The sequence below is a fragment of the Rhinatrema bivittatum genome, chromosome 14 (genome assembly GCF_901001135.1).
Source record: "Rhinatrema bivittatum chromosome 14, aRhiBiv1.1, whole genome shotgun sequence".
Lineage (NCBI taxonomy): Eukaryota > Metazoa > Chordata > Amphibia > Gymnophiona > Rhinatrematidae > Rhinatrema > Rhinatrema bivittatum.
This window is the reverse complement of record NC_042628.1, coordinates 36,051,575-36,065,121: the sequence shown is the minus strand read 5'-3', so window position 1 is coordinate 36,065,121 and position 13,547 is coordinate 36,051,575. Positions and strand designations below refer to the sequence as shown.

At 44.5% G+C, this 13,547-nt stretch overlaps 1 protein-coding gene across 4 annotated transcripts in view; it reads left to right on the top strand.

Annotated features, from left to right (window-relative positions):
• The window catches only part of LOC115075866, a 59,224-nt gene that overhangs the window by 33,145 nt on the left and 12,532 nt on the right, over positions 1 to 13,547 (top strand). For 2 of the 4 annotated variants that reach the window (XM_029576732.1, XM_029576731.1), the window contains exons 3-6: positions 232 to 279; positions 8,920 to 9,090; positions 11,867 to 11,935; positions 13,311 to 13,349. In XM_029576732.1, coding sequence (XP_029432592.1) covers positions 232 to 279; positions 8,920 to 9,090; positions 11,867 to 11,935; positions 13,311 to 13,349 — 327 coding nt within the window. The remainder of the gene's footprint in view (positions 1 to 231; positions 280 to 8,919; positions 9,091 to 11,866; positions 11,936 to 13,310; positions 13,350 to 13,547) is intronic. The other 2 variants (XM_029576734.1, XM_029576733.1) reach the window with 1 other exon arrangement.

The following is a 13,547-nucleotide window of genomic DNA, read 5'->3' as shown; positions in this document are numbered from 1 at the left end:
CAGCAATGGCACAGAGATGTACTCTGATAATATGGAAAGACATGAATCAGAAAGAGAACAAATTTATTTATTTAAAAGGAGTTTCTATTCAGTCTATAACAAAATGTGCTAGATGGATTACAACATTAGCAAAAAAAAATAGAGTTGTTAAGCTGTTTTTATACTGTTTGGTGAGTGCCTGATTAAAACCAGGTAGCTGTTATTGATGCTAATACAAAAATGTCTTCACAGCATCTGAATTGCTGATCAGTAAGGAGGACCCAGAGCAAGCTGTATCAGGTGAGTCTTTTCTGAGATTGCAGGTCCTATTAACACTATAGCATCATGAAATTATCATAGCCTGTGAAGAATGTAAAAGAACTAGGATTACATAGAAATGCGATGCAGGAAAAAAGACCTGTGCAGATCAGCGGTGCCATGCTGTCTCCACTATTGCCTGCCCACGGTGCCAAATTCTGCTTTGTGCACTCTTCCCTAGGGAGTAAAATGTTTCTGTTTCTCACGTGTTGCACTGCCTGCAAAGTTTGGCTTCTTGGGGTTTCCAGTTCCGTTTTGTTTTTTTGGGTTTTTTTTCCTGCGTGTTTCTAATTTGCAGGCCCTTCACACGCTTCTTTATTCTGCATGGTCCGTACGTGATGGAAGTGAAGGGTTCTGCTCTCATGGATATTTTGCTGTGTAGAAATCTGTGGCAGTTCAGCTGGTTCTGTTTTCCGGTAAGAGATGGATCGATGTTCTATGGCAGTTGTAACATCTTTCGTAGGTAGGGCCGTCGCTGTTTGAGTCCTGGAAGTTAGTCCTGCTATGATGTGGCAAGTATGCTGCACGGGTTCTGAGTCTCTTTTTCGGCCAGGTTTTGTATTATGAAGTGCTGAATAGTGTTTGGGAATTTAGTGTTACTGAGTTGACACCAAATTTGAATATATTTTTGTATGGTGAACGGGTAGTATCTCTAAATTTGATATATTAGGCCCTACCTATGAAAAATGTTACAACTGCCATAGAACATCGATCCATTTCTTACTGGAAAACAGAACCAGCTGGACTGCCAAGAACATATACCATAAATATTCTTAATTACGTTTGGACAGTGAAAATGTAGAGTGTGTTGTATAGAGCAGTGAAATAAATTCCTCCTTTACTGCATTTTGATTTGTATTTTTTAGACAGCAGAATGTGAAAAATGTACAAGTGTGTGAAGACCTTTACGAGGCACTTATGTGTGTCTGTACAGCACTGAGTAAATCTGGTAGGCGCTGTACAAATCATGATAATAGGTTGTTTTGTTTTGCTTTTTTAATAAAAGTGGTTAGTTGTAACATTTTATAAGCTATTTTCCTAAGTATTTAAAATGTGAACTATTATTGTATTTTCACTATTTTTTATTGTTTTGTTAAATGTTCTACGCTGCTTTGCTGGTTCCAGAAAAATGGCCTAGAAATTGTTAAAATAAATACACAATAATCAAAGTGCAAAAATATAATTAGAATAGGCATGGAAAAAAAAAATCCCCCAGGCTGATATTCTCCCTCCTATATAGCACTTACCAAATGTATGCAGCGCTGTCCAGAGTCACATAAAGGATAGTCCCTACCCCTTGGAGCTTACAATCTAGTCAAGATGAGCAGGCACGATATGCAGTAAAAAGCTTTGAGTTGAAGCAGCGAGGCCATGACTGGAAAGAACAAAACCCAGTGCATTATAAGTGGGATTAATTGAGGAAGGGAAACTTTTAATTGAGATAAGCTGCAGCGAACGAGGACCTCTTAACAGCCTAAATAAGAAAAGCAGCCTGGGTGGCTGCCCATTTGTCCCTACTTTGCGTCACTTCAAATGCTACTTGATCTCCGGCCTGGTGCCTGCCTTGATCGCCACCCTCTGTAGTCATTCTTAGCTTGCTGGAATTCTGGCAGTTGTCTGCTAACCTGTAAACCCTTCTGTTGGGATCGGAGACCCTTGAGGCTGAGTGCTGGAAGGAGTGCCATATTCTTTCCTTTGCATCAGTGGCCATGCAGTGCATGCTGAGTGCCAGCTGGGTGCTTTCAGTGTCAGGGCTGAATTCTTCAGTTTGGAGGTTTTGCAAATACTGAGCAGCCAAGACAGCTGGCTAAGGGGCCTGTGCTATGAATGTGTGCACTAATCCTAACTGTATAGAGCATGATTTTTGAAAAGATCTAGGCACCTAGATTTTTCCAGTTGAATATATGCTTAATCTCCTAAATGCTGATGCCTTAAGAGGGGTGCAGCCAAGTGACTCATTGGCAATCCTAAATTTAGAAGCCTACATTCAACCTGTTAAGGCTCCTAAAGTTGGCTAAACATAGGCGTCTATCTTAGGTTCCCACAGTTTGGTATTGGGCATTCTCTGTATTTTAACACTACAAGGGCCTGATTACTAAATAGCACACACTTGCTAAACTCAGCATATGCAGTCCTCTCTTCCTCCTGGTTTGAAAATAGTTGAGGGAAGATGGTGGAGAGCAAGTGGCACCAATAGTAGGGGGAGAGTTCTACTCCTTTTTCCACCCTGTGTGAACGGTTTACTGTGTGTCCGCTCCAGCAGTAGTGGTGGCAGTGGCAGAAATCACAGAGCACAAGACCCTAAGGGTCAGTGCGTGCTGCCATGTTCTGCCTTTTGCATGGGCTTCCTTATTGAGCGGGATGTCTGTGCACATGGAAGGGCACAGGACCACTGAGGGGGCCTGTGAATGCACTTGCTCACGGTTCCCATGCTCGGTGACTGTTGCTGCCACTGGGAAAAGCACAAGGGTGGAACAAGGTTGCTGTTCTACCCAGGACATTTGGACATAGCAACTCGAGATGAGCAGATGCCCAGATCCGCTTTCCCAGGTCTGAAACTACCAGAGCTTGAGTCTAACATGTTCGTTATTGACAAACCCATCATCTCAGACCTCGAGAGAAAATCTTGAATCAAGAGTTACTGCACTTGTAACCACCTGTGAAATCTGCAGCTTTTGGAGGGTGTGTAAAGGAGACAGAGGTGAATTTTGGCTCCAGGCTGCAACCCCTTGCTGCTCTGCTGTGCACCAGAGCTGGTTACGTGGCCTTTCACTCGGATTCAGTGCTCAATGAAATCCAAAGCCTGCACAGCGTTGGTCCCACTTTCAAAAGATGACCTGTAGCAGAAGGTTAGTCCGTCTCTCCTCACTGCCTGCCACCGCCTCCGGTCCCTTGCTTCCTTCTTTCTCCCACCCCTCCGGTCCATCACCCTCTCATCTCTCTCCATCCCCAAAGAGCTGATGCAGACACTAGTTCAGTCTCCATTCCAGAAGCCAGTGCTGCTTCTGTTGCTGCAGCGTTCTTGCTGATTTATGTATTTATTTAGAATATTTCTATGCTGTGTTTTCTAATCATTCTAAGTCGCTCACAGATCACATCCATAGGTCATAAAAGTGACATTATTCAGGTCTCCGTCCTGTCTCCTTTCTAGAGGAGGCAAGGATTTCCAAACACATGCACCTCTTATGTCTGTTGAGGAGAGAGAGCCTAGGCTACCTACTACAGTGGCAGGGGCATGACCATGCCAACGGACGTGGCACTGTACTCAAGGAGAAAATGATTGTATTCTGGAGCTGGTCCTCAAGAACTGCAGGCTGCTTTGTGGCAGACTCCCCACGAGAAAATTCCTGGCAGCAAAGGAGCACACTTGCAAACAAAGAACATTGGATAGCAGCAGCCTTGGAGTTGCCCCCAGGATGATGGCGCATATGAAACATCGCTATCAGGACATTAAACTGAGCATTGCAAAGATCCATGCCTGTCGGAAGAAAATGAGAGGAGAGGCTGTCTGTGTCCCGTTCACTTCACTCCACTGGAGCAACGCCTTGTGGAAATGTTGGATCTGGATTCAGCTTGCCCCCTCCCGAAGTCCATGGATACAGCATTTGCAAAACATCAAGGGTGAACTGGTGAGTTGCCTGCATTACAAATACATTGTCTTATAGGCCCTGACTTGCCTATTGAATCTTTAGAAGGTTGCAGGCCTAGCAGGTGATGGAGATTTTGACTGGGTTTGGGGGCCTAGCTGGGTGTGAGAACATTTGGGAGACGCAGAGGCAAACCTAGATCAGGATCTTTTAGAAAGGTTGGGACACTGACATATTGTAGGGTAGGGAAGGGGCCCTGCAATAGATGTACCTCATTTATTTATATCTGTATATGTTTGTAGTCCAACGGCTTTGCGGAGAGCACCCCTGCACCTGGACATACAGGACCCACATTGGTGAATCCCCACAGTTAAGAGACAGGACTTGGAGCTTGCAGGCAATGGCAGTTGTGCCACACACACTGATAATGACTAACTCATACCCTCACCTGACTTCCGGCCAGGAGAGTCTACAAAGAGGATGACTGGCATCAGATGAGGCCTGAGTCACCACATTGATGCCAGGGAGCCAATATCATGCAACCTGTGAGCATCCTGTAGTGTTGGGGCAACAGCAGCACAATGATGGAGTTTGTGAGGTCTTCAGAGCTGTAAGAAAAGAGCTATGGATTCAAATCAAAATAGGCTTTAATTGCCATGCAATTCTAGACCTTTTTCATGACTTCATTACTGTAGGTATGTCTTCTAGTTGCTCTGGATGCGTATGTCTCTCTCTTGCAGTTATTTTTGTGGGAGTGGAGGGAAGAGGTGGGTTGTGTGGATCTGTGTGTCAGGCGGGAACTTTGGGGGTGGTTTAGTGGGATGTGGATAGGTGAGTGGAGGGTATGGAGAGGATGGGTGGAGGTGTGGGGGTGAGTGTTAGTAGTTGTTCCACACTCTTGTATAATCTCTAACCTTCGGCCCACTCCTCCTCCATGCTTTCTCCATTCACTTCTCCCATCCTCTACCTCTATGCCCCCATCTGCAGAGCAGAAAGGGGGCAACAGCAATAGAAAGGCTACAGGCATGGCCACCGGCTCATCCACATCTTCATCAAGGGGGCTTGGGAAACTGTTACCGGCTCCTCAGTCTTGGCTGGTGTGACTGGGGAACCTTGCCAGCCCATCTCCAATGCTTACTGCCAATCGCCGTTCATGATATCTGCTTCATACATGAATAAAGCTGAACCCATAAGCATTTTTTATTTTAAAAAATCTGATAAATATTTGACTTCAAAGAAGCCATAGATGACCAGTCAGCTGTTCAAGTTGAAGAAAGTTGCCTCAGTACCCTCGGGATACATCAGAGAGTACTAAGGGAATTTAGGGATGTCCTGACAGCTCCGCTGGTGACCTTTCCAATGCTTCCTTAGAGTCTGGAGTAGTTCCGGAGGGCTGGAAGAGGGTGGATGTGGTTCCTATTCACAAAAATAGAAGTAAGGAGGAGACTGGAAACTACAGGTCACTTAATCTGAACTCTGTGGTGAGCAAACTAATGGAATCACTGCTAAAACAGAGGATCATGCAATTTTTGGAATCGATGGATTGTAAGATTTGAGGCAGCATGGTTTTACCAGAGGGAAATCTTGTCAGATGACTGTGATCAATTTCTTTATTAGGTGACCAGAAAGTTGGATCAAGGAAAAGCGCTAGATGTAGTGCACTTGGATTACAGCAAGGCCTTTGACACAGTTCTGCACAGAAGACTTATAAATAAATTGTGCGCCCTCGTGGTAGATCCTAGAATGACTGACTGGGTTAGAAACTGGCTGAGTGGGAGGTGACAAAGGGTAGTGGTAAATGGAGTTTTCTTTGAGGGATGGGTTTTTACTAGTGATGTGCCTCAGGGATTGGTCCTTGAACTGGTTCTTTTCAACATTTTTGTGAGCAACATAATGGAAGGTTGTCAGGAAAGATTTGTCTTTTTGCCGCTGATACCAAAATCTGTAACAGGGTGGACAGCCAGGAAAGAGTGGAAAGCATGAGGAGGGATCTAGCAAAGCTTGAGGAAAGGTCTAAGGTCTGGCAGCTAAGATTTAATACTAAAAAAATGCAGAGTAATGCATTTAGGATGCAAAAACCCAAGGGACAGGTGCAATATTGGAGTTAAAATTCTCCTAAGCACAAAGGAAGAGCAGGATCTTGGGAGTAATTGTATCTGATGAAGTTAAGGTGGCCAAACAGGTGGATAAAGTGACAGCAAAAGCCAGAAAGATGCTTGGCTGCATAAGGAGAGGAAGTCAGCAGTAAAAGGGAGGTGATATTGTCCCTGTATAAGTCCATAGTGAGACCTTATTTGGAATCTGTGTACAATTCTGGAGGCCGCACTTTCAAAAGGATATAAACAGGATGGAGTTGGTCCAGAGGGAGGCTACTAAATGATCAGTGGTCTTTGTTCTAAAGCATATGGGGATAGACTTAAAGATCTAAGCATGTATACTCTAGAGGAAAGATGAGATAGGGGAGATATGATAGAAACATTTAATATCTCAAAGGTTTCCATACACAGGAGCTGAGCCTTTTTCAATGGAAAGCAGGCTCTAGAATGAAGGGTCATGAGATGAGGGTGAAAGGAGTAATCTTAGGAAATATTTCTTTCTAGAGAGAGTGGTGGATGTGTGGAACAGCCCCCAGTGGAAGTGGTGGAGATAAAAACCATATCTGAATTCAAGAAAGCATGGGAAAAATACAGGGGATCTCTAAGGAAGTGATGGGAATTATAATGCTAAATTAATTGGACGGACTGGATGGGCCACACAGTCTTTTTCTGCTGTCATATTTCTATGTTTCTAAGTCTCTGGTATTTTATAGATTTTAAAAGCATCGGTGACCTCTGTCCCTGCCTGCCAACAAATAGTTGGGATGACAGACACTGTGTGCCTCATCCCTGAAGCTACTCCCGCCCGATCCACTCTGGCCATGCCGTTGCAGGAATGGCTATCTCAGGAGCTCAGGTACCAGAGGTGGGAAGGCTGGAGAAGGGCATCCATGCTAAGGTGGGAAGAGGTTGGTCTCCTTCCCATCCTTCATAGTTCCCCCTTTTTGCAGACTGGAAATTGATCCTGACCGTGCAGGATGCAGTGCACTGTTTCAGCACGACGATGTGCATAGACCTCGCAGTTTAGCTAGCTATCTTTATGATCATTTCAGCTGCAGCTGAGTTTCGGTGGATGGCTAGATGCGTCTGCTTGGAAGGGGAAAGCTGTTATCCCTCCAAGTTTCTAGCCGGCTTACTCCTTCGTTAGCAAACTTGGATCCCTTTGAAAATTGACTTCCACTGCAAGGTGCCTTCCACTTCTCCAGCACTTACTCTTACCCAGCTTCATTCATGCAGACTGAGGACGTGCAACAATTTACAGCCAATTTCAGAGAATATTAATTACATCCTGTGTTTAAAAAAAAAAAAAAAAAAAAGGCACTCCAAAAGCCTGTGTATCTCTAATTTCCATTTAAACATCGTTTAGACTTGCCCCTACTCAGACGAGTGTAGTACGTTATCAGCTTCATTCTAAGGTGCACAATAATAATAATTACACGCTTTACTTCCCAAAACACATAACACGCATGAGCCTTATTATCCCTTTCCCACCATGCAGTCACTTTTCTGATGTCACCAATGTCTGGAATTAGAAGGAGGAAGCACTTTAAGCAAACTCATGCTGTGCTGTCAGCTTAAACTCAGAGCGAGAAGCCCAAAACAGCTGCGCACCCATCAGTCATCACACTGACTCATTCAGGGATGGTAATATGCACTTGCACGCCCCCCTGCTCCAAAGGAATCAATGGGGGAAAATGGCTAAAGCCAATAACAATGAAAACCCCTAGTTTTCTTTTGCAGAAAATGCTTTCCTGTTTATAAGGAAATGAGAGAAAATGCTGTATAGGAGTATGGGAAGTGTTGCATGTATGGTAAAGCACAGGAAATGTCATGCGCTTTGAAAACGTTTGCGGCATCCTCGCTGCACATCAAGCAGGACTGTTCCCTTCATCTTGGCTTTCTACAACTCCGAAGCTTTCTGTGCCAGTCCTACTAAGATGCCGTGCCTTCACCTCTCTACGCTGCGCAGTCTAAAACAAAATATTCAGATGAGGAGATGGGGCGCATCGGGGATGTGACCTGGGGTCCTCGAGGAAGTGGCTGATCCCGCCTCTCCCTCTCGTGTACCGTGCAGCCACAAAGGAGTTGGGGGGGGGGGGGGGGGGGTATCTGCACACAGGGAACAGACTTAACAGTTTCCCCTCAGTCCTGGATAGGAGCCACCTGGAAAATGCTCTTTGCAACTCGGCTCTTCCAGATTTGGAATGGAACTAGTTTACCTTCTCAGGCTAGACATGTTAGCAATGACCATAAAACAGGAGGGGCTCTCAGTCAGCCACACACGTGTACGTTTACAGCAGTTGCACCATCGATAGGGCCAAATGAGTAGGAAACTTGATCATATGTCCTACTCTTCTTATACTGGGAGCCCCTTATTGAAATCCTTCATTTTATCTTGCCCAAGGTCACAAGGAGCGAGTCCCACCGTCGCTCCTTGTGACCTTGGGCAAGTCACTTTACCCTCCATTGCCTCAGGTACAAACTTAGATTGTAAGCCCTGTGGGGGGATAGGGAAATACCTCCAGTGCCTGAATGTGATCCACTTTGAAGCGCTGAAAAAAGTGCAAAAAGCAGAATATAAAAATCTAAATAAATAAGTAAAATAAAATATATCTGCGGGAGCCTCAAAATCACTTTACAGCATCATATGGACCTTCCATGCTGTGCCCTCATCTGATTTATATCATTGCTTGGCAGTTCTACGGCAGCGACTTGCTCAGTGCATTAATTGTCTGGGAGCCAAGGATGCCCCACATCCTTTAGATAATGCTCCACCCTACAGACTGCAGGGAGCTGATAATTCATGCATGATGGGCTGTATACATTTGTTTTAGAACTCTATAATTAGACATTACATTTGTATAGCATAGTAAAAAAAAATGTAATTTTTAGCACTGCTTAACGGCTATGTTGCTCCTTTTGTTTTTATTTTTTTCCAGACTACCATGGGGCAGGCCAGGACCTTGTTACTGGTGCAGGGGAGCAACTGGAGTACCCTACCTCTGGGGCACTGACCACCAGCCTATCTGGACAACAGGGTTCACCAGATGCTTCTGAAGCGGCCAGGTGGATACCTCGCACCAGGGGAACACGTCATGCACAGATGAGTGGTAAGTACACTGTTTTTGCTGATTTGAGTTTTAGCATGGTTGTATGTATGTGTATGAAGTGTGAGGCTATGTGCTGCCTTTAGCACGTGTGTGTGACAACATGGCAGCTTTTTCCATTTTGTGAGTCTTGAGTTGTTGCAAGATAATTCTTACAGTCCATCATCTTACAGGCCATACATGATGCATGCACGTCATAGTAACTGTTGGTAGGTCACGTTGAGGGCAATTTTCAAGGTAATCTAACCGCATTAAAATGGGTGATCCAGGAGGCTACAAACCAGTGAGTCTGACATCTTTGCCAGGCAAAAAAGTAGAAACTCATAAAGAACAAAATTACCGAACATTTATTATTTCAATATCCGCTATGTATTCTGCCTTTCAGTGGATTATTCAGGTACTGTAGGCATTTCCTGTCCCCAGAGGAACAATAACGTGAGGTGTTGCATTTAAAATAAAGATTTAAAATAAATAAATAAATATGTGACATTTATCCATGGCCATTGCAAGACATTGAGGCCTGTATAGCTAGCGGATGGGCAGTACATGTTACTAGAATCGTGACTGGAATTGTAGATAATGGATTAACCAAAAGCGACCTTTTTAAAAAAAAAAAAAAAAAATGGGTTCATAACAATCAATGTTGGGGTTATAATGGAGTGTGAATGAGTAATATAAGTACACTTGCACACTTATTAATTTGTATAACGGAGAATTGTTATCTGCCATTTAATCCTATAAGTAGTCAATGTGAGCGATTCGTGCTTGACAGTGTGGCACTGTATGACGACAGTGTCTGTCTCTCCTGCTCCTTTCAGACCTGGTGATCCATTGCGCTATGCATGAGACGAGAGTTGAAAAAGGGTTTGAATAATCTGTAGAAAGCGCGAGAGTACGTGAGATGTGATGGATCGACTGTATGTGGATAAAATTGTGACTGGCAGGATAACAGACATGATTTGAACGTTCGTGAACCTAGTGAAGGCATAAGCCCAAGTGGTTTTTAAAAGACGGGTGCCTTGATCCCTGGCACTGGCAGCTTTTCCATGGGGGCACTTTAACAGGTCTGTAGGAGAAGGTTCTTAAAATGTTTCTAGAGTCAGAGGGTTCATGCTAGCAGTGTTGCTAATTTTTCCAAAGCATAAAAACGTATTTTGGGTTGATATGGATGTGAGTTACGTGAGTGTGACGCTGTGCCAGGCTTACAGTTTAATCCTGACGGGAGGTGGTCTGAGGGCTGCCAAAGACCCACAACGGCCCAGGTATGCTTGGATGAATCTGTGTTTGTTGCCCTGTCTGGGGGCAGAACGGAGCATCTTTGGTGGCGCCTCCTCTCACACACGCCCTGGCTTTTTAAGGCCCTGCTGACTATTTCAACTTTCCTAAATACTTGTTAAATAGCTGCTATTCAGGGTTTTGGCTATGTTTTCTCTCCCAGAGGTTAAAAAAAAATAAATAATAATTTGGGTGACTTGAGCCCACGGTTAACTCAGAAGAAATGCCTGGTAAAAGTTGGAGATCCATACACCTGCTGGGCACACAACTATTAATTAAAGGCTATTTTGCTCTACAATACCATCCTCCTCCACCCACCCCTGCTGAGATGCAGTAAAGGCCCTCACGCAATTTTGGATGCCAAGTAGCTTTTAACCATGTTGTTTGTACCTCCTGCAGGTGTACAGAGCTGGACACTTGTGCAAAAGCATTTCAGCTTAGTCTGCTTTCAGGCCGAGTAGGGTGAACATGTCTCTCGCAGAATAGCAATGACTGTAGGGATAGAGATCTTTTGCAGTTTTCTTATGATGAGATGATGCACGTCACAAAAATTAGATTGTCGGGCTGCGTTTTTTAATGATTTTTAGGCCATTTAATAGTGTATCATTCTTAACGCCTTTCATCTCATCAGGATCCCAAAGCATCTTGCAGTGATATTAATTCAAAGACATGCCATTCGTTTGCCACCCTGATCCTGCCTGAGAGCTTCTAAACGGCAAGGAGAAAAGCAGCAATGCTTTTATTGTTTTAATCACGGTTCAGCCGGAGCCCAGCAGGCCCAGTGACATGGCCAAAGCCCCACAGAAAATGAATAATCAGCTTAGCACGGCTGGACTGCTAGGCGGAGAAGAAATAAATAGTAGCACGGAGGGAATTGGAATCTCTGGGGTCCTCTTCTGAGCACATTAAGCTTCTGACTGGCTGGCAGGTTAAAATCAGTTGCTGCACAGTCAAAATGGCTTCTGAAGTTCAGGATGTGTTCTGTCCAAGGCTGAGTCGGGCTGCGATGGTGCCAGTCTAGCAAAGACCCGCCTGCCATTCATCCAGTGCGGTCGCTCAGTAGGTGGACGAGGGATATTAAAAGAGAAAACGATAAGCTGAAAGTAGAGAGCTGGTGCCTCTCTACAAAATCTAAAGGGCTTAATCTCACTTTTATATGTGGCTGGACGCCCACCAGCGTGCACGCAGGGAACGGTGAGAGCAAGGTGTAGCCCAGGCTTGTGCAGATAAGAGTCCCGGGGTCCCTTCCCCGTGCAACGCGAAGCACGTCTTTCAGTAGAGTTGCCAAATGCATCCATTTTCTTTTCAGGAAAGGTTGATCTGCTCCTGGTTTTACCCCACTGCACAAAAATTGTAATTTTGATTTCAGCATTAAAAGCAAAAGTTTACAAGTCTGTGCATGCAGTAGGTCCAAGCCAGGACTGGATCATTCCGTTCTGAAAAAAAGCTGAAACCCTTCAATACTGGTCCAGCAGAGTAAAGCTGATGTTCGTCTTTCAAACAGAACCTTCGGTTGCAGAGAAATCAGCAGTGGAGCCGAGTCAAGAGCAGGAAACGAGCATAAAATTGGAAGGTATGGTCTGTGAAATGATTCGTCCGATTCCTTTCTAATAGCTCATAGACTGTCCAAAATAGAATTTGGGGATCATTTTTTTTCAAAAAGAAACATAATTGCTGATTGAAAGAAGTGCATTTTTTACCTGTCTGGGCTGGGACAAAGCCTGTGAGTACGTTTTACCACGTAAGTGTCTGCGGACTTTTGGGTACATTTTGCACCTGCCTCTTTTTTTTTTTTTTTTTTTTAATGGAAAATTACAGATATAGATTTGAAAACCCAACCCTCACATGTTCTCTTCCTTCCCAGCCTCTAGGTGTGGCTAAAAGTACACGCATTCTGGAAGAAAGCACATATGCACATTTAGCTGCATTGAGGAGGGAGCAGTTTATCTGCAATAATCACTGTTCCTGAACATAGCCAGATCAGTCCAGAGAAGTGGGTTGTGTATCCCTACCAGCAGGTGGAGTCAGAGAGCAAAAGCTTTGGGCATTGCTATATATACAAGAGTGCCACCTGCAGTCCCTCAGTATTTCTCTGACTCCAGCAGCTGGAAAAGATGCACTTCTGCAATCTTAGTTTAAATTTTTTTCTTTTAGTTAGCCTTTTCTTTTTTTCTCGTTGCGGTCGCTTCCTGGGGTGTTAGGCACCTTCGTGGGCCATCCCCCAGTGGAAGCCGGGCGTCCGGGGGGGGGATTGGATATCCCTGGCAGGGTTTCGTCCGCCACAGCTCAGTGTCTGCTCAGTGCTGCTAATGCACTTCCGTCCTGCCCTGCAGCACCCCCTACAGTTCCACTACTGACACCCCACATAGAGCACTGCCAATGCACCAGATAAGTCAGACTCAAGTCTCTACACAGCCTCTAATATGCAGACTGTTAATCGTGGCAAACCCGAGTTATGATTTTATGGTGTAGAACACTGTCCAGTAATCTCTAATCTAAGACCACCCAGATTTGGTTCATGTGGAATATAAAATGGGAGTTGAATCTATATCTCAAAAGGCAGGCTATACCTCCTAAGCTCTTTCCCCCTCAAATATATTTCCTTGTACATTTTTTTTTTTGTCCTTATTCATGGAAATCGATGAATCTTAATGCATCGCACAGGAAGTATTTGTTCTGTTCCTGAATTGTAGCAAATACCCATGGAGAACACCAGAGAAACGAGCAAATGAATGACCAGCTCTGTGCTTTCCCATCCGGCCACCCATGGGCCATGTGCCGCAGTGCCTTTCTCTGGCTGCTCCCTCTGGATTGCTTGCAGCGCGTGAGGGACAGCCACTGGGTGTCACCGTATTACCGTGCATCCCCGAGATGTCTGGGGCCGCGCACGATGACAATGTTTTAAAATAACGAGAGGTCATTGCTCGCCTGTTTTCTTTCTTTTACAGACGATACGGAGATTCCTGTTCTTTCTACCTCCTCTTCTGGTAAGTGTTGCATTTTCTTGACTTGGTATTTGAGCAGTCGATGACCATCTGATGTAATTCAGTAATTTTTCTCTTTTGAGAGGAAGCATTTGTTCCCCTACCTATCTGCTACAGAAACTGTAAAAAGTCTGGTCAAGAGTTTGGAAGCCAAAAAAAAAAATGGAAAAAAAAAAAAGTAAAAACTGTTTAGCTTTAAAA